This window comes from Parasteatoda tepidariorum, chromosome 1, assembly GCF_043381705.1.
Source record: "Parasteatoda tepidariorum isolate YZ-2023 chromosome 1, CAS_Ptep_4.0, whole genome shotgun sequence".
Taxonomy (NCBI): Eukaryota; Metazoa; Arthropoda; class Arachnida; order Araneae; family Theridiidae; genus Parasteatoda; species Parasteatoda tepidariorum.
Window position 1 is genome coordinate 63,475,478 of NC_092204.1, and position 24,384 is coordinate 63,499,861.

Sequence of the window (24,384 nt, forward strand, 5' to 3'; positions counted from 1 at the left end):
TAAAGGAAATTTTTCATGGCAAATCCGGTTTCACCTCCATTAATATTTTAAAATTTAAAGAAAACCACGAAATTTCAAATTCAGAATTTGTTTCAAAATATTAAAATGCAAACAAATTATTCAATATTACTTTCCCAAGACGTGATAAAGAATAATCCTGCCATAATTTGTCTGCATTTTGATATTTGAATTTTTTTTCATCCAGCATTTAAAACTTCATCGTTTGCTCTAGGTATATCCGAACTCCTTTTTTCTATACTTTAAAATTATTTATAGACGTGAAAGAAAATTTTCAATGAAATATTTCTCCCGCAGTATAGCGTCCTCTTAAGCAAAAACCGTCTTAAATTCAAGTTCGTAGAATTAAAACTCAATCATTATGGAAGATTTAATGCAAATTGTGCTTGATTAGAAGAAAAAAATCCAAGCATAGTGTGCTAATTTTTAACTATTGAATAAGGGTCAAACTAAACAATAATCCGTGTTTTAGTTTTGCTTAATTATAAATAAAAATAAGGCTAAAAAATAAACTTTAAAAAAAAAAAAAAAAACTAAAACGATCACTCTAATTTAGTTCCGACAAATGAGCTGACTTCCAGGAAACTAAACGGGCCTATTGTTAGACAATTGTCGGATTGAAAACCTCAAGTACGAACCTAACATAGAGAGACATCTACGGGACTAAATTGTGAGACATCTAATAACTAAGAGGCTTAATATGTAACAGCACAATACAGTAGGCTAATGTGAGAAATCTATAGGACAAAACAGGGATAATGGGAGAAACTATTATTTTTAAATGATTTTAAGGACAAATTTGAAAAACACGTGTCAAATAAGATTTCGACATAATATTTTAACTGCAAAGCTTTTGACATTATATTTTAATTTCATTTCCTTCCTGTATAAATATTTTCAGAATTACTCATGAAGTTTAAGGATAAACTCACTTCCTCACTACGATAAATACAATCTATTCTTCGGTTACTCAAATTCACAAAAATAAAAATTGAAAAAAGAAATTTTTAATTATCATGCTATTTTGATAGCATTTGAAATATAATCCTTCACTATTAGAATATATTTGTTATTTAAAAAAATCTGAAAATTTTGAAGGAAAAAATACTATTAATTTATCTGCATAACAGCTAATTTGTACCATGAAGATTTTGTACATTGGTAAAGATTTTGCAAAGATGTCGTAAAAAAACATAGTAGGGAGCTAAATAAAGTAGGGAGCTAAATAAAGTAGGGAGCTACTTCAACTTAGAACTTACCTTATAAAAATATATTTGAATTATTGATTCGTCACGGTAGACAAAACAGTTTGCTTTATAACTTGTAAAATTATTGATTTTTTACTTTCAAACATAAATAAAAAACTTTTACTACGAAACGCAATAAAAATTTTCATTAAGCCATGCAAAATGACAATAATGAAAATATTTTTTAAAAAAAATTATAAACAACTTATTTTATATTTTGAAGAAAACAATTGAAAGATTTTTAACAATCAAATCTCGTAGAAAAAAAATGCATTTTGGGGTGTTCTATGCAAATTTTTTCTTGTTAATCATGAAATAAATTTTTCATAAAAAAGTGCATTATTTCTTATACAAAAAATATAAAAAACGAACTAAAATGCATTAGTTTTTAAAGAATTAAATAGAAACATATAGAAACAAGACATCGCTAATGCCATCACACTTTTTGTTCCACTTAGGTTCAGTGTAGTGTTAAAAGTCATGGTCAAACAAGAGATTTCATATCCATGGGTAGGCGAAAGCGTAGTGCTTCTGCTCCATATGGTGTAGGCAATGTTGGACATGCAACTGACAAAGATGAGATGGTTGTGGTGCAGACAATTCAAATCACTGATAAGTTTGGATTTCAGAAGGAAGATAAGCTCCCACATAGGAGAGGAAGAGATGAAAATAGCGGTAAGTACACTTTAGTACTTTTAAGTATTTTTCAACTGCGGCGAATGAAAAATCATCGGTCTTTAAAAAACGATGTTAATTAAACCACCTACTTTAAGTTAGCTTTCTTTAAAAATTTTATAAGAAATTCTCATTACTTATTTTAAGATAATATTTGTATAATGTAAAATGTTGGATTAATGAAGTGTTTTATATTTGTAAAATGAACAGTATGATATATCTGGTAAATTAACTGAGACTATATCAATTAGATTCGTATGAGTTACACCTGATATTTTATTTTAAACTTTTTTCTGCAAAAACGCAGAAAAATTGGAACTTTTATTTCCCTTGCAATATGTTTAATTGAAATTGTGCTCATAAAGTTTCTATAGTATTTTTGCTTACTATTTGATACTTTATTTATGTCGCACTAAAGCTGCACAATGAGCTAATGGCGACGGTTTGGGAAACATCCCTAATGATGATCCGAAGATATACCATCACAATTTTGATCATATGCAGTGGGGATAGCTGCTCTGCTTCGGTGACATGCGAGCAAAGTAGAGCACATTACAGTAGAACAATTTAACAAGAATCGATACTGCACACCCTCGGTACCTACGCAGACTGATCAAGGTGGTCATCCACTCACTTACTAATCACAGCCAATGATCCTTACCAATTTATGCGTTTGCAATTTAGCCTTATTTATAAATGTAACTTAAAATAATAGTATAAAATTAATAATGTATTTAACTCACAAGTTTATATAAAGACTCATATTAATTAAAAATCTTTTTCTTTCTTCACAAGATTGAATTCAAGTTTTATTACCAGTTTTTCTAGAAATTTTCACGAGATAATTTAAATTCCATTCAATTTCATAAAACATTTATTAAGCAATTATCATTAAAATATTTTAATATTTCGATTGAATTTTAAATATCTTAATGAAAATGGTAAAATTCCTTATTAGAAAGTTTTAAATTAAATTATTTAAATTCAAAAGTCCCACTTTCACATTCATACAAATCATTATTGTCTTATTTTAAAACTAAAACACTTCTAATTTATCTCTACTATGAAACAGTGGAAAATAAAAATCAGACAATATAGGGAGAAAATACACATACTAAATTTGATTAAGATTCTGTAGTGTCAAAAAGGGGTGTTCTCTTACCATTTTAATAAGAATTTCCAATATTTCCCCTTCTCTATAGAAGAAATAAAGAAAGATAGCAACTGTGTCAACCTTGTTGGCCTCATAGTAGCTTCTTCGATGTTCTTGGTAGCCCAGCTTCTTCTCATTTTGGCATGGGCCATAATGTGGCAGCGAAGAAGAAAGAACAAGATGGATAATGATTCTACAACAAGTACCCGTTCCTTTGCTTCACAATATTTCATGAATCGGCAATAGAAGGAATTTGTACTAGTGAATATAATTCAACAAATGGGTATTGAATACCCGTTATTTTTTTAAATATCTGTGATTAAAACAACTTGCAATGTAAATCACTGATATGGTCAAATATAATGTTAATCAAAAGAGGTAAGACATGCACTACATGGGATTTCTTTTTTAGTCTCATATCAAAACTTGCATGTAATAATTAATAATTCAAAAGTACTGTTTATGTGCAGTACTTATATTGTTCCTTCTTACCTGTGCATGTCTGACGTGATATTTATTTTTAATTTATTTTCTATTGTACTGTCTGCACTTTTAAGTGTTCTTTATTTGCCAAAGAAATTTATTACGAACAAATATTTAACGCCTTATAATTGTCAAGTTTGATGTTTAAATTTGTACTTTATATAGCTTCTTTAGAAGTGAATTATTGGGATTTATAGTTTTATTTGTATCAAGATTTTTAAATTTATTTATTCCATTATTTTGTTTGAATTATTTCATTTTGGTATTGTACAATTTATTTTATTTTAACAGAGAGTACACTAAAATTCCTGCTGAATTTTATGAGTTTTTAAGCATAGATGTAAAAATATCACATGAATATTTTTTTTAAAATAAAAAAATCCATTGAATACATAAAATTGCAGGATTTTTAGAGCACGCCATTTTAAAATTGTGCATTATCAACTTATGTGATGACAAATTCATTGTAACATTAATATGTTTTACTTATAAAGTTATTATTATAAAAGAAAATATTTTTGAAAAGAAAAAGTAATAAGCATAAAATTCTCAAATTGAGAAGAAAAAGAAATACTTTCATGCAAAAAGAAGTGCTTTCACAAGAAGCATATATGTTGGATGCTCTGTAAAGACCTCTCTTAATATATAAGTTTGGAAACCTTATCCAAAAATGAAGTAAAATATTTATTTATATTATATTAGGGATTACAAATTAATATTTAAGCAGAAGGAAAACATTTCATGAAAACCTAATGAATCATTATCTAGAAGCGAAATTAAAAATATCAAAACCTGTTTGATTGCTAATAGGGTAAAAGGAGACTATTAAGCATCATAATTATAAAAGCATCTTCAATTAAAACTGACTTTGCTTTTATTGCTCATGAGTCATCAGAGATTGGAGACGATGTGAGATTCCTGCTTAGTGATAATCTGAAAATATTAATCGCACATGATTGCATTTTACTGCGACAATTTAGATTGGTGAGCAGAAGGTAGTAGTAATCAGCCAATCTCCATATTATAGTCTCCAACCATGACTGGACTTTTCTGACTTGCAAAATGCCTAGACTCGCAAAACGCCTTACATTAGAGAGGATTTCGAACCACTAAGAAGAAATTTGAAAATGAGAAATCCAATGAAGCACCCAGGCTTTGATTCAAAGTAAAGAAACTCTGTCCCAACACTTTGTAGGCGAAGGCTATATGTACCACCCCAACAGGAGAGCAAAACTGGTTTTGATGTTTCAATTCTGCTTTCTTCAATAGTGCGTGCTGCATCAAATAAAAAAACAACTTGGTTTTTCCTTGCAATCCCTTATGTACATACTTTTCAAACTTCATTTTTGAGAGGATCATTAAAATATATAATAAGAGTGGTGTATATAGAACAACCTGCATAAATTAAACTATGTGCTTCTGAACTGACTTTTTTCATTAGGTGTTGTGAGTGTATATGTTTTCATATTAATTTATTTTCTTTAAGATATAAATGTTCATACTGGAAATATTAGGGACTTTTTTTTATATTTTATTTAATAAAACACATATTAATACATCACTTGTAAATGTATAAATGGGAGCATCATCCAATTCATTTTATTTATATTCATTTATTATCATTTGTGTGGTTTTTTTATATGTTATTTAAATTATTTGTCAAAATATATTATGAGCATGGGTTGCTAACTGCAATTGTGGTTGAGGAAGCTTAGTAGCGGATAGTCATTTTATATTTAATTGAATATATTTTTAAAAAAATGGTGTATTGAATGTTGAGAATATATCACAATTTATTTTATGAAATGTAAATAAATTTAAATAATACTAAGCAAATATTCACTTATTTACTTAAAATAGAAATCCTAATTTGATTAATCAAAAAGCAAACAAAAACTATTGAAATCAAAAGATTTGTATAAATTATTCTTATTGTGTTATTTTCTTACTCTTATAAGTCACAAGTAATCTATGACTTAATAATTTTAAGTAAATAATGTGTGAATGAGTGTTTTGAATAAAACCTTTTTTGTAAAATAACAGTCTTCATTTATTTCTTATTGATAGATTATTTTTTTCCAAAATGAGATTCATGAACTAATTTTGTTCTTATTTAGATGGTCAGATAAATGGTAAACACTGCTATAAATAAGGAATTGTTCAAGCTAATAACTTCTTAACAATATGCTAAAAAAAATCTACCAAATTTAACACTTAAATATACACATATAGCCAATAAATACACAGGGTATCTGCTACATTTTAGATTTTCAAATTCATGACTTTCCATGACTGATTCCAAGAATTTTTCATGACTAACAAAGTTACTATTTTCTCCGACAAAAACACAACAATAAATTTCAAAAAGCATTATAATAACATTCATTGAAATGATAGGTATAACCAAAACTGTCATACTCTGCATCTTCATATTTATAGATTTCAAATTTAAAAAACAGAGTAAAGAAAGAGTTGAAGCAATAAAGAAGCTGAAAAAAATACAAAAGCAAAAAAAAAAATTTCTTTTTTCCTACAAAATTACATTCTAAAGATACTTATCTTGTTCATTAGAAAGGAAAGAAATACTTCTGATTTTTCTGTTTTCATTTCGGAGTAAAAAAAAAAATTCGTCAATGACTGGCTTGCTTCAGCTAAAATTTTAAATTGATAAAATAAAAAAAATAATAACAAAAATTCAGAAATCACAGAAGTTTAAAAGATAATTGGTCCAGAAATTATATTTTTTCTTTCATTTTTTAAAAGAACACTATAATTTTTAAAGAACATGATAAAAAAATTTTATATTTTAATCAAATATGACTGTGAGTGGGGATTTTGTTACAAATTCAGATATTCAGAAAAACATGAAATTGGGGGGAGAGGGAAAATTCCATTTTAAAAATTAGATTTTTCGGCGACCTAAATCCATGACTTTTCCTGATTTTTTTTAAAAAAATAGTTAAAATCATGACAAATTTTGTTCAATACCGAAATCCATGCCTTTTCATGACTTTCCAGGTGTGCAGATACCCTGAATATAACATTAAATAAAAAATTCATAAAGCTGCAAAGATGCTAACATTATTTTTTAAAAACAAAATTAAATCTATGTTCATTTCCAAAGCAAATAAGGTTAAAAATTTCATCATTGACATGAAATCTGACAAAATAATTTTGAGGAAAACAAATATAGAATTACACAAAATGGGAGAATAAATCTTCATTCCACTTTTAAGAAGTAATAAAAAAAAATAAACATTTGAAAACTTAAATACTGTGCAGCTGAAAACTGTCAAATAAGAACTATTTGAAAACCAAATACTATGAGAAATATAGTTAAACTACTATTTATACTTTGGAGGTTCAGCAAATGGGTAAATTTGAGTGATTATTTCTAACCAATACAGTGTTTGTGTTGTTGATAACACAGAATAACTGATTTTGTTACATAGGGGAGAATGCAAGCCAAAATGTGACAGAAGAATTAGGACATTGAACACACACTTTTGAATCTAACCCTCTTAATCAAAAGCACAAAGTAATAAACAATTATAATTAATATCCATTATAAAAAAATTAACCTCCTTTAATAAAATACACTAATATTTACATACAATAATTGCAAAGTAACTTTATGTACAATGACTATTTTAATTTAGCATGGGATCTTCAATCCTCAAATAAACTGCAAGATATTTATCTCCTTTATTCCGTGTTACTTTTTTACCTTCTTCAGAGCTTTCGTATATTTTTTCTACAACTGGGTCATTTGTCTGAAACAAAAGTACAACATATTGAAAGATATCATTAACAAAGGTTCTAATGATCAACAAAAAAGTAAGAGTTTTAAAATGTTTGACCTAAGTAGCCCCGAAAACATGAATTTTACACAATGTTTGGCAACAAAAAAAAAAAAAAAAAAAAAAATTAAACTAAACAAAGGAAAAACTTATTGAAGGTTTACTTCATCGCATATTTGTTAACAGTGTTTTTCCATTTATTTTAATGTCTACTTTTTTAGTATAGAATTTACAATTAAAAGTTTATAGAGTTAAAAGTCTTGCAATGTTATAATTTTTCTAAAGTAGTCCCTAAAACACACAAATTTCCAAAAGCTGAAAATCTCTTTTAATTAAAGCGGCTTCTAATTTTTGAAATAAAAAAAATTTGCTCTCAGTACTTTGATTGACTGCTGTAAAAATATAACAAAACTTTTTTGGGGGGGGGGGGGGGGGGGGGGAAAGAGGACCNGGGGGGGGGGGGGGAGAGGGGGTAAACCCATGTCTATAGTACAGGCATTATTAACTAATGCTTTTTTAAGAAAACGTTTTCATAACTTCATTTATTGTCAATAAAAGCTGACATAAAATTATATAAATTATTGTTTGGATTGAGATAAATTTTTTTTTAATCAAATAGAATTGCAATCTTTAAAAAAGACATAGAACTCATTTTCTAACGAATATATAAAGCATTTAACAGCATAAATACTTTTTATAAGTACTTTTCTAGAAGATATAAGATCCATTAATTTCGATTGATACAATTAATATGATTAAGACAAGAGTGTATCAATTAAAAATTATTATTAATAACATAAAGATCTTTAATAAGATATATATCTTCAATCATGCCATTATTTATTTGTAAACTAAAATGGTAGTAAACAAAATAAATTATAAGCTTAATTTAAGCACTATTTTTATTACAACAAAACGTGAAGTCAAATGGTAACACTAGAATGGTCCAAAAACGTCATTTGGATCACTGAAGTATTTAAAGTATATTCAAAAATGTTTCAGCTATTGTAATTTATTTTTTAAAAAAAAACTTTCAACACTGCCATAGAGAATTAATACAATTTTGTTTTAAAGTTTATGAGTATCACAGATCAGGTCTGTCCAATTAGACATTAACAAGGCATTGTTAAATTTAAATTTTAAAGCACATTCTTATTATCTAAAATAAGAAGAGGGAAAATTAAATTATTGTCCTATAAATTATGGGTGAATCTTACTTGACACCGCCTGCAAACCTCATAAAGTAAAAAACTTCTGTATTAAGATTTATTGGCATTTTTAATACAAATTTAAAAATGTTTCCTTTCAAGCTACTTATTTGAAGAAAAAAAAATGAGTTAGAACTTATAACTTTGTGCCACAGAAAATTTTATTTCGCACTACAGTTTTTCAAAAGAAGCATTTTAAGCTTAATGAATAAAAGTAAATAGTAACAATTCTGCCACATTTAATGCAGTAAAACTTGTTTTAAAGAATTTAGTTCTCTTGCACAATATTTTTTTATTTTATTTTGTGATCAGGGTAATTTAAGATTGGTATCTGACTAAACAAGATTTAATGCAGAATTTAATGACACAAGTATGCTAACAAAATTAGACGCAACTACACACAGAGGACTTTAAATAATTAGGGCAATAAATTTAAATTATGGTACAAACTTATTCTGATACAAAAACAAAAGAGAAGAGTAACCACAAAATCACCCTGAGATTGTAGAAAAGCTATTTACTTCGAAAGGGCAAATTAGATTAGCATCATAAAACATGTCACCATTTAAATGATGATAACATTACGTTTTTAGGAAATTATGAGGAACCTTATAACTTTCTTATATGATTCTTAAAAAATGCTTATTTTTAAATATCATTTTATATTATACTTTCTTTTTCAAGGTATTGAAAATTCAGCATGTATGGCTATGTAGTTTTTGTCGGCATTTGACTAAAAAAGATGATTATGATTCTTATAAATTTTTTCAAAGAGCAAAATTTCATTTTTTTTTCGTTATATCACATAGTAACTTCTCAATTAACAAAACAAAATTAGCTGCTTCCAATTTTCTTGATAGCTAAATATGTTGGCCTCAAGACTAAAACACATAATACAATACTATTTTTTTTACACTTCAGCACTCTTTTTCTGTTTCTAATTTTTATTGCAGCTAAATATTTCTAACTAACACAAAAACACAAAATACATGTCTTATAAGTCAGACAATCGTGTGTTAAAGCAAGACATTTGTTTTCAAATAGCTTTAGCTTAACATTCAAATATACAAAATCTTACAACACAATGCCAGCATACGAGTATCGGGACTCTTAAATTACTTTGCCCAACATCAGGGATGAGATTATCCGAAAGGCAAAAAAGCTGAATTTCCACAATAGCAAATTTTACGCAAGCGCAACCCTTTAATAATAAATTCCAGACAGTTTAAGGTAATAAATAATGTGTTGACATACAATTGTGTACTAATCTATTATTATATAAATGATTACATTGATACTTAACATTTAGTGAAAATAAAAATTACCAATTGAAAAAATAAAGCTGGAAATTATATTTTTCCTCAGTTCACATAAGAGACAATTATTACTTGAAAAACTACCTGGTTTAGCAAATTAAAACTACTGAGAATATACATTAATATTTCATTTCTTTTAATAAATACTGTTATGTGATTTATAGCAAATATATCAGTAATATTACTTTTTAAATTATATTGGGAAAAAAAAACTTTAACAATGAACCAAATCATTATGTTCATGTTATAGTCTAATCTAACTACAGCCCTTTGAAACATATCAATAACAGTGAAGTAGAAATATATAGTAACTCCTTAACATACAAAAATTGGTATTTTAGTTTGAAAAATTACATGACAATCAGCAACTGTTTAGATAATTGTTTTTTATTTGATAAGAATTTTGCATTTTATAGCATAAATAACAGCAATTACAAATAAAATTTTGATGATGAGTTAACTCTTTTAACTATTAACTCTTTTTCCAACAAAAAAAAATTAAATTGAATCCCTTTTTAAGTTATTGCTTTTGTTTCCTATATCTTTTATGTTTGCTATATTTAGTCGTTAGTCCATTTTCAAACATTTTGTGACAAATCCTATTTTTTCTTCTTTGCTAGCACAGAATGTAAGTTTTGAATATATTCCCTTCCAGTTTCTCTGATGTTGTAACACTTACATATACATACTAATAATCGTCGTTAGAAAAACAGTCACTTTTATAGTAACTAATTTTTAAAAAAAATTTACTTCTTACAAGAATCGCGAGAGTTGATCTTAAAATTGTGTGAATATGAATAACAATTATGGATTTTGAAATCACATGAATATGAAACTAGATATACGATTTTGAAAATGAGAAAATACAAACTGGGATATAGAATTTTTAAAACGCGTAAATACAAATCCCGATTCATAATTTTTAGATCGCGTAAATACGAATCATGATGCGTAATTTTTAGATTGCATAAATAAGAATTATGATGCATAATTTTTAGAATGCGTGAATGCGAATCCCAATGCCTTATTTTAAAATCACGTATAAATGAAAATCAATGTTTGATATTATAAACAGCATGAGCAAATCAAGACATTGAATTTTAAACTTGCGGGAATACGAATCGCTTCATAGGTTTTTAAAAAGGCGTAAATACGAAGCACGACGTACAATATTCAAATCGCGTGAATAAGAATCTCAACACGCAAATATGAAAAGCTATGTTTGATATTAAAATCGTGTGAATAAGAATCGAGATATTGGCAGACTCCAGGCTTGGGACCTCTAAATGGCTTGTCAGAAACAGCGTCGTTTGAACTACAAAAATCGGATCTATCTGGAGGGCGGGTAAAAAATTCGGAAAATCTTATCTGCTGCGAGTAAAAGGGGAGAAAATAGTTAAAATAAGTAAAAATGAGAAAGAATAGGTAGCTATGTAGTTTGAATTTTCTGTTTCTCTTTGAAAATCGGTGAATTTTCTGAAAAAGCGGAATATTTATAAAAAAGAGTGAAATTTTTAGAAAAATCTGAATTTTTGATTAAAAAAAAGCTGAAATTCAAGAGATAAAAGTGAAAAAAGCGGAAATCCGCTAAAAAGCGGAAAAATCTCATCCCTGCAACATGTACAGTTTTACTGAAATACAAAGGGGTTGTGCACACTATTTATCAGTTATCAATATTTAAACAGTTTACAAATTTAATGAATAGTATTTATTTAATCAAAACTATCTTAAAACACCAATTAAGCACTGCTAAAATTTTGATGAAAATCACCAAAATGTTAGATAGAGCAGATATAATGCATAAAAAAAGGGTAAAATAAAATAGAAAATTAATTATATTTTACAAAACCTAAATATTATTTAATTTAACTATACAAATAAGAATTTACAAAATAAAGTTATCTTATTCCTTTGATTCAAGTCATGCTTATTTTTAAAAAGAATTACTCGAATCACTGTGTCTAAGAAAATAATAAACTTTTTAAGTAAAAATTGCAATGTGAAAGTGATATCAAATGCAAGTGCAGCATTTTAAATTATAGTAAAGGGGATGTTTTTGCAAATAATACTCAATAATCTAGATAATATCACTTCTTTGTCAATAATAATGCTCTACGGTTACTTCATCATTGCTTATTTGTGCTTAATAGTCCTGTTTTATTAAAACCTAAAACTACATTGTTAAATCTTTTGACACAGAATTTTTATTAAACATATTTTTCCATTTTTTCTCATTATTTTGCATATATTTAAGGCAAAATAAAAAAATATATATTATAATTAGCATTTTAATAATATGTGGTTATGAAATACGTCATGAAACATCAGTGTATTTTTCTGTGTTAAAGATAAAATCATTCAAATTCGGCTCACTTCCAAATAATAATAATTTTTTTCAAATTTGCAATTATTTAGATGTAAAAGAAACAGTAATTGATCACAAAAATTATTTTAATTTGTAAAATCAATTATTAAAAATTTTTAAATACAAGTTAAAAACAAAAATTCTTCAAACTACTGCTTTTTGATTTTTTATAGTACAAATATAATTCCAATAATCTAACAGATGTTTTCAGTAACTATTAGATTGTCTTTTATAATTAAAAAATACCAGCATATATTCTTGATAGTAATTAGAGAGATAGAAAAAAATATATAAAAGGGACATCGGTGTCCTTGCAGCAAACAGCTCGTGATTCTTACTGCTACTGACTTATACTTAAAATTAAAGCGTTGTTGAAAGTAAATGTTTTAGATGTCATTTTTCAGACAATCTAATAGCTGGTACATTAATATGTTATCAATGTCTTGTTATTGAAAAAGATGTGGAGCTTTGTTAAAGATCTTGCAATTGTAAAATCAAAAATGTTAAGAAGACGTTCAAAATTCGGCGGGCAAGAAAAAATATTGTTAAATTTTAATTAGTCCCAACTTATTTCCTAAAATGAAAGTTATTAAAAGACATTAACGCTGAGTAATGTTTTTTATGTGTTTATGCTTAAAACAGGTCTTTAAATATACTCTTATTTACCATAAGAGCACACAACAAATAACACAAACAAATTTTATAAAATAAATTAAAATACAAAAAGTGAAATTCACAAACACAACATTTCTAAAAGAGAACAACCCATTTCCTTAACACAAAATAAGGGGAATACAGCTGCTGTAAATTAAGATGTATAGTGAAAGAATACTTACCAGCTTATCATCAGTAACTCTCTCAAATAAAGGATGTTCATCCAAATGCTTTACCATCCAATCATGCAATTCTTTTACATCAGTAATGGTGTATACTAAACCCTAGAATTTGTTAGTTTTATTATGAAGAAAATAAAACATCAGACACAAAAACTGATTTATAAGTAATCATAGATACAACAAATTATACATTGCAATAATGTATATAAGACAAAATTACATACAACACTTTGTTTTAATTAGTTGTAATGTTTTTAAAGTAAGTAATTTAACTTGTTTAACCAATTATTAATGTCTTATCAGTTAACGAACAACTTATTAATAAAATGATGCATGACATCATTTAATTTTAATTAGAAGTGATATTTGAAATTTAATTAACATAGATTTCTAACAAACTAGTGGATTTCTTGTTCTTCATATGGGGTAAAAAAAGAAATCGTAAATAATGAATGATTAAATATTTAATAGCCCTACACAATCACACACAGAACTGAAAAACGTATACAAAACACTGCAACAACAAAAAAAATTTCGAGTAATCTTATTTTTCATTATTAAGTTAAACACATTTTTATAATTTCAACTCATCAAAAAAAGATTAATTGAATTATTACCCAAAAAATGCTATTGATTACAGGTAATGTATGATAATTAGATTTTATCAAATAAAAAAAAATTTTTGGTGACCGGCACTTTAGTTCATAACCTTAGGTTAATTTTAATTATATTTTTCTTTACATTAAGGCTGAAAGAAATACATTTTGAATATATAGCTATAAAAAAAATTGACATGTGGTTTGAGATGGCTTTCAAAATACAAAATCGGCGGCATCACACTCACATGACATCCACATTGATTTTACTTGTGCTGTTTAACAAAAATAATCAAAAATAAATCACTATTAAGGAGTGAGAAATAAACCTCCATTAAAACTCGTTTTTGATAACACAGAGTTAAAATTCAGTAAACATCACTAACATTGTTCTTTAAATAATCAAGTTGGTGTTTTAGTTAAGGTTGGTGTTTAAGTTTAGTTAAGTTCTTTGTTTACCACAGTAAAGTAATAACTTGGGTAAGGGTTTCAATTACCTATGCTAAAAGCTAGGTTCTCATTGGACTGTATTTTCTTTAATTATGTCTTAGAGATCGTCTTCGAGAATTATGACTTTTGTCTTAGAGATTTTCCTTAATTTGTCTAGAGAGACTCGCTATCGATTGATACACTCGATTAATACACTTGCAGTAATGCCCCTGGTAGTTTACAAGTGGAAAAAGCCCAAGCCCCGTTAGAGAGTTCAGGAACATGGTGCGAAGGGCAGGTGATTACAACCATCTTTCTTATAATCAAAATTTCTGTCAGATTGTTGCAAATAGCCATAGAGCTGTGATAGAGATAAAACAAGCATGTCGCTTAATTTTTCTATCTCTCCTTGTCCCAAACATCAGAATCCTTTCTGTCACATGATCCTTCTCTTTTTCCAGATTTTGGCCTCTAAAGCTCTATGCCAGTAACCCATTAGTGTAGTTCTAGTTTGACATTAACTATCAAACCAAGAAAAAATGACTAAAAGTATCAATCAAAACTAGCTGGCCAGGATAGCCTGGTTGGTAGAGCACTGGGCCCATGCCCAAGAGGTTGTGGGTTCGATCGCTACTGACCAAAGACTTCCCGTGTAGTAAATGGTGACTGATGCACGTTAAATCTGTCAAGTCTCAAAGTACTCCATGTTCCTATAATAAATCATACCTCTGGGGGTACTGATCCAGGATTTTCCTTGTCTTCTGGATTGGTTCAAAATTACAAGGCTACGGAGTTGAACATTAGCAGTCGTAAATCCAAAATTGGGTCGGCTGTTCAATGATAGTAATAAAATATAAAAATAGAAACTAGCTCATCTAGAAATACTATTAAAATTTGCATAAAACTTGAGTGCTTTAAATGATCAAGAACATTTAAACATAATTTTGAACATTAATTATTCTGAAAAATATTTACTCAAGTTTAAATGTTTAGATGAGAGTTGTTTTCTTTTTCCTTTTAAATTTTGTAAATGCACAGTTATAATTTTGTAAATGCTATATATGTAGCTTTTACTTAAAAACAAATCAATCTTTCTTAAAATAAAAAAATAGCACTTATTTAAAATAAATCCCAAAACATAAGAGGAAAAATAGTTTATCAAACAAAATACATACTCCTATCTTTAAAACATAAGCATATTCCGATAAAAGTTGAGGACTTATAATTCTCCATTTGTGCTTTTTTGCTTTGAAATGGGGATCAGGAAACAGAAAAAACATCTTGCTTAACTGAAAAGAAAGTCATAAAAAAAGTTCTTATTAGAGTGGTATAAATAAACTACGAAAAAATAAAAAAGAGTGCACATACATTATTAATGCATTCATATACAGTAGACGCCGCTTAATGTGATCACGGTTAATGTTATCAATCGTTTAATGTTATCAAAATCACTTAGTCCCGTCCGCTTATATCAAAATACATTGAAAAATCATCGTTTATTGTAATCAAATGTTCGTTTATTGTTATCAGTTTATAGGTAAATTTTATTTTCCTGAAATCAATAAAAACAAGAAGGAAAACTTTTTTTGTGTTTAGTGAAGTGTTTCCTGAAACTTACCAAAAGTCCAAACGGGGCTGGTATATTATCTTTTAAACATGTGTTATTATGAGGGGGGGGGGTATTCTGCCATTTTCGGTCAAGCATTGCAAAATTCCGCCGCACTGTATGATTTCTAATTCCCGGAAATCCTAAATAAAGAGAAAAGAAGACCTGCCAGTAACGAGTCAATGTTTGTCACGAGCACCTTTTCAGAAGAACTAAACAATGTGACAGATGATATGTTCCAGCCGCTATGGGAAAGGGGTAAGGGGTGACCTTCAAAAGAGAACATTGTTTCGGGTATGCCACTTGATCTTGGCAGGTCCCTTACTGAATCGCCATTGGTCAAACAATAAAATGGGGAGGGGGATAGTGAAACTGCAACATCTAAGTGTTTAAAAGACGAAAAAAAATCATTTTTTAGCTTAATTTTTTTTTCGTTTATTGTAATCAATCGGTTATTGTTATCAAATCAGGTTCGTCCCGATGTGATCACATTAAGCGGCGTCTACTGTATATGTTAAAAATAAATATATTATACAGTATTGAAATTTAAACTGATAATTAATTCTGTTACTGATAAGACATTCGTGGCAAAAATTTTTAAATGATAATTCAATACACTTTGAAAGCATTTTGTGGAAGAACACATTAAAAAGCACTTGATAAACATGATAATTTCCATTTTTAAAATTTATAAATCAACCTTGTTTCTCGCATGCTATTTTTATTTTATGCAGTCACTTTTTCATTCCTTTAATGAAAAAAATATAACTAAGATAACTATGACAATAAACAAAGAACAAGTTCTGAACTTTACAGAATTATATGATGCTTTTTTAAAAAGAAAAGAAAGAGGAGAAACTCTTTATTTTATAAATTGAATTCAATAATAATCTATCAACTATAACCAGGATTGCATCAACCCCCCACAAATGTACAAGAGCATTAGTGAACAAGGTGTTAAACACCCCAGTTTATTGATAATTACAAATTCAACAGAAAAATGATAATCATGCTAAATTAAGAAACAGAGTATACCAATTTTATAATTTAATAAAAAATTGGAATAAAAAATTAATTCAATTTGTCAATAAATAGGATATAAGTTGTAATAAATAATAATAAGTTGTAATAATAAGTTGTAATAATATAAGTTGTATAATTTGTCAATAAATAGGATAAATAGGAAAAAAGGCAATATAAGTAGACCAGCTGTATAGGAGGAAAATGGTAAAAGTCTTTAAAAAATAGTAACATGTAAAATTAATCCCAAATGAACAAATATTTACAAACCTGTGCCTTTGAGAAGAAGTTAGGAAGATGTTTCATAGCATTGGATCGAATACAAGCAATGTTTTCATACTTTCCTGGATTTTGTACACGTAACGCTTTAACTCGCTCTTGCACATAATCAGAAACTTTTACTCTAATCTCCATTCCAAGCATTAAAGTTTCAGGGTAGAGAGGTGATAATTCCACTGCAATCATTTAAATTGTGCAACTATAGTAAAACACTTAAATTTAGTTATAATTTTATAAATATTATTAACAAGTAAAGTACATCACATAAATAATAAGCTGAACCCTTTGAAAGTTCTGAATATCAGGGGTCTGTCCAGACATTTTGTGAAAGGTCTGTTTTTGTAAAATTGTGAAAAAATTACTCGTAATTTGTAAATATAAAATAAACGTTAAGTCACATTCTTTCAAAAAGGGTCCGCTTTTGTGAATTTGAGCAAATAGGGTCCGTTATTGCAAAAAAACTTTTTCAATGAGTTTTTAAATTGTAAAGACATACAAGGTTATGCTCAACACAGTGAAATTATAATTAAAAAAAATTAAATTTCAAAAAATAAACAGCAATTACAGCTACTAAATTAGCCATGCAACATACAAATATTTGGTATTTAGCCTATACTGCTGAATGCAGAATATTCATTTTGGACGAATAAAGGAAGAAGCGTCTGCCGAAGACAAAATATAGTTCGTTTACATCTGTCCGTCTGTCTCCCCCTCCCTTCCTGGGAAGGGTTTATTCGATTAACAAAACAATAATGAAAATAAGCAAATTTGTGATGGGTCTGATTAAAAAATAAATTATTGTGTGAAGGGTTCGTTTTTAAGTTAAAATATTTTGTGAAGGGTCCCAAATTTCTTCTAAACAGACCCCTGAATATAGTAACAATAATTTGATATGCATTCATTTCTGTAGAGCAAGTATGTTTTACAGGTTACACGGTATCTGCTACATTTTAGATTTTCAAATTCATGACTTTTCCCGACTTTCCATGAATAATTCCAAGAATTTTTCATGACTTACCGAAGTTACTATTTTCTCCGACAAAAACAGAACAATATAATAACATTAACACAGAACAATATAATTAAAAAAGCATTAGAATAACATTAATTGAAATGATAGGTATAACCAAAATTGTTACACTCTGCATCTGTATATTTATTTACTTCAAACTTAAAAAACAGAGTAAAGAAAGAGTTGAAGCAATAAAATAAGCAAATAACTATAAAAAAAAAACACAAAAGCAAATAACTAAATACAGTCAGAGTTATTTAAACCTGTTTTATTCCTTCTTAAAAGTAAGTGTAATATAAAAAGCCTAAACTAGAATTTTAAATTGATAAAATAGAATTAAAAAAATAGATAAAAAATTCTGAAATCAGGTAAGTTTAAAAGATAATTCGCTCTAGAAATGATGTTCTTTCTTTCATTTTTTGAAAGAACACCATAATTTTTAAAGAGCAGGATAAAAACATTTTATATTTTAATATAATATGACTATGAGTGGAGATTTTGTTACAAATTCAGATATTCGAAACATTGTGACATTGGGAGGGGGGGAATAATATTTTAAAAATTAGATTTTTCGGCAACACCTAAATCCATGACTTTCAATGGTTTTTTTTTTAAAAAAATAGTTAAAATTACGACATTTCATGACAAATTTTGTTCAATACTGAAATACATGACTTTCCAGATGCGCAGATATTAAGATGGTTAACAACACAATAGAATATTCATAGAAAATAATACTAATTATGTAAACACTTTTAAATTTTTTTATTACAAAATACTGATAACCAAATAAAATATAATTTTTTCTAAACAAATCTGCATTATTTGCTTATGCGCCATATTGAAATTCTATTTCATTAAATTACTAAAATATTTAGGGTAAGTCTAGTGTAGATGGTCACTGTTTTTTCAAATCGAAATAAAAGTACAAAGAATAGTACAAGAAAATGAATAATAGAATAGAGATACAAGAAATGTCTATGCATATATTAAATTCATGTATATATGAATGTTTTGAATTCATGCATGTACTCAACATATTTTGAGTAAAAGAGAATGGAATAATGAGAAAAAAATGCGACAAAAATTTTTTTGAAATTAAACAAGTAACAATAATTTTTCATAATTGTTATTCTTTAAATTTTAAATATTTAAAAATGATATATTTTATAGCTTGAAAGTTAATGCCATTAAACTAGAACATAACTTTTAACTATTTGAAAAAATTTATTTTAATATCCCATAATTATTTTTGATAAATAGTTTGAGTTTGGGTAGGAAGAAATCTTACTTTTTCGAGGCAAACACACATTAGAAAAAAAAAAACTCACATTATAAGATTGGAAAAAATTTTTCACATTAGGAACTATTTATCATATGGGTAGAAACTGGTTTTTAACTTAAATTTCAATATTCTTTTTTTCCTTTTGCTCAGTCATATTAGATTCAATACATTATACAATTTTACTTACCCAGCAGACCTCCATAGCCACAGCCAATATCAGCAAACTCAACTTTAGATGCAGATGTCTTATCAGAAAAGTATTTGGGAAAGAACGGTTTCCAATCCATATGAGATGGAGATAATGGACTTTAAGAAAATCAAATTAAAAATTATTGCATTTTAATGGTTTTGCAAATCAACAAGAATTTAAAGAGCAACAAAATTTATTAATAAGTTGGCTAAAACAACATTTCAAGAAAATATGCATATAATTTAATAAAGATATAACAAATTTAGTTCAATCCAATTATAATGTATTGTTAGAGAGAGATGATGCATATTGAGGGACACAGGAGTGTGTTACGAATTATATTTTTCAAGTTGGTTATTTTCTGATTTTTTTTATTAGTTTCCAAGGTGCTGTTCCCAATGACGCACCAAGAAAACTTTTGTGGGTAGCAGGCCCGTAGCCAGGGAGGGGACCGTCGGGACAAACCCCCCTCCCCCCCGAAATTCTGGGATTCAAACTTTTTTGTCTTTCTTTGAGCCTCTCAGTAAAAAGAAAAACAAAAACTGTCGAATGAAACCTTTTATTAACTAACTTTATTAGGCATATTTCAAAATATTTCGGTTTGTCCTAAAAAAGTAATCGAAAAATTTTCTTCAAATCCCCGTCGCATGTCTTTGTAAACTTTGTTTACAAATTGATTATAATTATTATGTAATATTAATTGAAAAATAATTATTATGTAATATTAATTGAAAAATAATTATTATGTAATATTTTTTAAATACTAGTTAAACTTTTGCAAACAACAGAATAAACAATATTTGTTACAATGTTTTCCCCCTACTTTGCATGTCTGAAACCGTCCTGGCTTCTTACCATATCCCCCCCCCCTGAAAAAAAATCCTGGCTACGGCCTTGGTGGGTAGAGTTATAAAATTGATAGTTTTAATAAAACTGTACATTTCCAATACACAATGATAACAATAGGATAACTTTTAAACAATAAATTATTTTTAACTACAATTATTGAATAAATTTTATAATCTAATAAGGTTAACATGGACAGTACTTACAAACGTGCTAAAAGAGTTTACTTAGCATCAGTTTGAATTAATCCTGAATTTGTTTTAATTAAAATTTTAATTATCTTCATTTTGAATTTTATATAATCGACTTAATTATTTTATCGTTTGAATTATTTCATAAACACTTTATATTTAATTGAATGAATAATTGGAAAAATTGTATTCTTTTTTGGTCATTATGATGCAGAGCTCATTCTAGACAGGGTAAACAGGGCGCAGCACCCAGCTGCCCTTTTAGTCAAAAGAATCCACCCTGTTGCCCCTGAAGTAAATTAGTGCCCTGATGTAATAGACTCCATACCCTTTTTGCCCTTTCTTTCCTCAACCCTTCTTTATTTTCCCCCAAACTCTGCAATGGATTTCTTAAACTTTTGTTATTTTCAACTCTTTTTATTTAGTTTGTCATTGCTGTCAATACGTAGATTTATATGGGAAAGGAAAAATAGCCATCACACCCCTTGTTGCACTTGTCTTAGAAAGTTTGCAGTTAACTTCCCCTATCACTAAATTATAATTATTATTAATCATATTAATTATGAAATCATAACCACAGACACTTAAAAACATGCATTTATTATTTTATTAATATATGCATGAATTTTAAATAAATTACTAAGCTAATTAGCTCATTTACTTGATATATATGTTAATTTCTTTATAAAAATTAGTAATTAATATGATTGGTTTGCTACTTTTAGTAAAGAAAAAAAAATATTTTTTAAAAATTCTGTTTACTAATTGACAATGATTTTTAATAGAACATGTAAAGCCCATAGAAAGAAATTACTGCCTTTTTAGAATAATAATGCCCTTTTTTAAAACTTTTGCACGATGCCCTTTTTTCTGCTTAGAATGAGCTCTCTATATGCTGCACTCACTACATACACAAAGATTGGAACAATTAGCACTGGAAACGTTTGCAATATTTTCATTGATTTCTTTTTTTTTTTTTTTTTTAATGTTGAAAGACTAAGGAAAATATCTTGAGTTTATTTTTGCATTTAATTAATTTATCATGTTTCTTATAAACATGGTGATAGCTTATTTTGAATCAAATCTCTTTTCTGATCATTTCACGGCTGATTTTATACTTGATTTATTAATACATTATTCAAGGTATTTTTTGGAGGTGTTTTGAACCCTCAAAGCATGATCTTTTCGGCCCTGCTGCCTATTGATCCCTGATATTTGGTAACATTTTAATTCTTTGGTAATTTAATTTAGTGATGTATCTGTTATTGACATGGCATCTGCTATTGGCATATGTATCTGTTATGAAGGAAACATTATTAGCATTTGAAATTTCATAGAAATTTTTAGTTTACTAGTAGATAAACAGTGCAGTTTTTGCTGATAAAAAACTCTTAGTTTTCAAAAAAAAAGAAAAAGAAACATGTACAGGTTGGCCTGGGGGGGAGATTTCCATAATGGCAGAATAATCACCAAGTCTTGGAAACATCCGGGTAGTGGCCCGCAAGAAACTAAAAAAAAACATCACAGAAAGGGACCAATTTGAAAGCTACAGCTCGTAACCATCCCCAGGCAAGCATCTACATGTCTTTTTTTTGTTTTGTTTTAAAATTTGCAAGTTTAAAATCTATTTGGCACCTTGGCGATTTTAGTTGATTCGTTAGTTGATTAGTTTAGATTCAATGAGTTATATCCTTCAAATTAGTCTTTCTGTGATGTATTTTTTTTTAATTTAAAGTTTTTCAGGGAGGGGGCTGAAAGGTATAGCACTGCCCGTATGTTGCCAAGACTTGGCAATTATTTTGTCGCTGATCACGATCTAGAAATCTTTTCAATGAAAGAACAACATCTGAATTTTTTAGTCATCTAGTAGATAAACAGGGTAGTTTTTGCTGATATAAAACTTTTTAGTTTAAAAAAAATTAATTATTTAAAATACATGACTTACAAATCTAAATTATGATCCGCGATTGGGTTTGAATGGGCCCTTTGGCGAAAATAGCGCTTCTGCGGCAAGTGAATACTTTCCATTTTTTTCTCCAAAGAACGAAACTTGAAATCAGAATATACGTTTTGTATTCAGGATCCTGTGTGCTTCATGTATTGTAAAATACAATATTTGGAAACTCTTAAGAAGAAAATTACGATAAATAATGAGAAATTATCCACATTTACAAGTATCACAAAGCCATGTTGTATTTGTTTATGCCATGCTTGTTTATTTTTTTTACGTTTCCGGCTGACTATTTTTTCTCAACGCAGCAACTGAGATAAGGAATTAAAGTGTTTCAGTCCGACGAGAGTTTTACACCTCAGCTAAATCCTTTGCTGAGGAAAGGGGACAAGTTTATATCATAATTAACGTTTATTATATCGCCCTATCTAATGATATGCTATCTGTTTCTCAGTTTGAGTACTTAAAAGGTGTTTGAGGGCACAATTTGAATTTCATAGTCCATGAAACTCGGCGTGATTACCCATATAGCACATTTCATCCACAATTGATGTCCAGAATTTGACCACGTGATCCATTAGATGCCGTGGATCAAATCGACATCTACAAGACGCTTTCCTGTAGCTTATTTATAGATAATCCACAATGGCTTAAGAATAGATAATTACCCAAGTAGCACCTTATGATGAGCGTCAGTTTCATTAAATTCTATGCGTACTTTTTGAATTACGGTCATTTTGTGATTTTTCTTNCCAGTGTCTGTTTACCAAATAAATGTAAACACAATCCATCAATGAACCAATTGTTTCATCACACCAAATACGAGATTACGCGAGAACACAGACAGGCGTGCACAAAATTACTGAAATTTTTATTTTAATTCACAATAAACGCGATAACTTCCTAAATTCTTGCAACCATGAGTGATAGTCAACAGCCAATCACAATGCGAAAAGCCCATTGATCCGACGTTATCATTTCCTTGTTGCCATTCTGTAGTAGAAACTATGGTTCAAAATTAGTTACCAATTCCTTAAAAGATAGAGACCCCCATGAGCCCAGGGCACACAGCTTCTGAGGGTCCATACACTTGCCTGAATAGAAAAAAAAAAGATGCGGTGCATGATTATGCACTTAAGTTTATGGTGAAGCGATTTCTCATTTCATATCATGTACCTTATTTTAAAAAAAAAAAAAAAATTTGAACTAACTTAATTCCAACTTTTAAAGTAAAGTGGTAGTAACATTTTCAACTAATTCATTAACCACTCACCACTTCTTTTTAAATTTATTAAATACAATATAACGTACGGACTGGTCTTTAGAACCAGCAAGCTAATTAAGATTTAAAAAGATTCAAGTTCTATTGATTCGTGGAGTGGAAATGAAGTGAAAGTTTAATAAATGGATGTCCAATGGGTAAAAGTTTGAGAGAACTCCTTTGTGCCAATTAAAATATTAAATTCAGCATAGAAAAAATAATTATAGCATTTCTTTTATGTCTCTCTATTCCTTCTTCTTCTTTTTTCTATGCTTAATTTTGAATTTGTTCATATCTATACAGATTAAATTTCGCAGGTTAATATTTAAGCTAGGTAAAAAATAAAAAACGCCCTCGAAATCTGTCGAATCATTTCTGAGGAAGGCGGTACTGAAAGTACATTGCTTGGTTGCCGATGAAATGAGAGGAGTTACATAGATGGTTATTAAATGCATTCCAAGTTTTTTTTCTCAAAATCAAACCGGTTATAATGTTTTCTGTTCCGCATGCCTCAATAGTGCTTCGTTGTATATATATAGAGCTTTTGCTGTAATAATTTGAAATCTGAGTTACTTTTTTGGCGAAAATTCTATAAATATATTTTCAATGGTGCTGAT

General features: G+C 28.2%; 2 protein-coding genes across 3 annotated transcripts in view; one reads left to right on the plus strand and one right to left on the minus strand.

The window, feature by feature from the left end:
- Positions 1-4,341, plus strand: part of LOC107455704 (uncharacterized) — a 66,367-nt gene extending 62,026 nt beyond the window's left edge. The window contains exons 10-11 of the mRNA XM_043047185.2: positions 1,724-1,940; positions 3,143-4,341. Of these exons, the coding sequence (XP_042903119.1) occupies positions 1,724-1,940; positions 3,143-3,339 (414 nt within the window). The 3' untranslated portion in view covers positions 3,340-4,341. The remainder of the gene's footprint in view (positions 1-1,723; positions 1,941-3,142) is intronic.
- Positions 4,342-7,131: 2,790 nt separating this feature from the next.
- On the minus strand, positions 7,132-23,257 carry LOC107455731 (tRNA (guanine-N(7)-)-methyltransferase). Of its 2 annotated transcripts, none has more exons than XM_043047173.2 (6): positions 22,501-23,257; positions 19,516-19,634; positions 17,023-17,207; positions 15,302-15,415; positions 13,102-13,203; positions 7,132-7,349 (listed from the first exon to the last, which is right to left on the minus strand). In XM_043047173.2, the coding sequence occupies exons 1-6, from the start codon at positions 22,581-22,583 to the stop codon at positions 7,227-7,229; spliced, it is 726 nt and encodes a 241-aa protein (XP_042903107.1). In that variant the 5' UTR covers positions 22,584-23,257; the 3' UTR covers positions 7,132-7,226. The 2 variants fall into 2 exon arrangements, with proteins under 2 accessions (XP_042903107.1, XP_042903110.1); XM_043047176.2 differs by having other exon boundaries at positions 23,175-23,251.
- Positions 23,258-24,384: the final 1,127 nt, after the last annotated feature.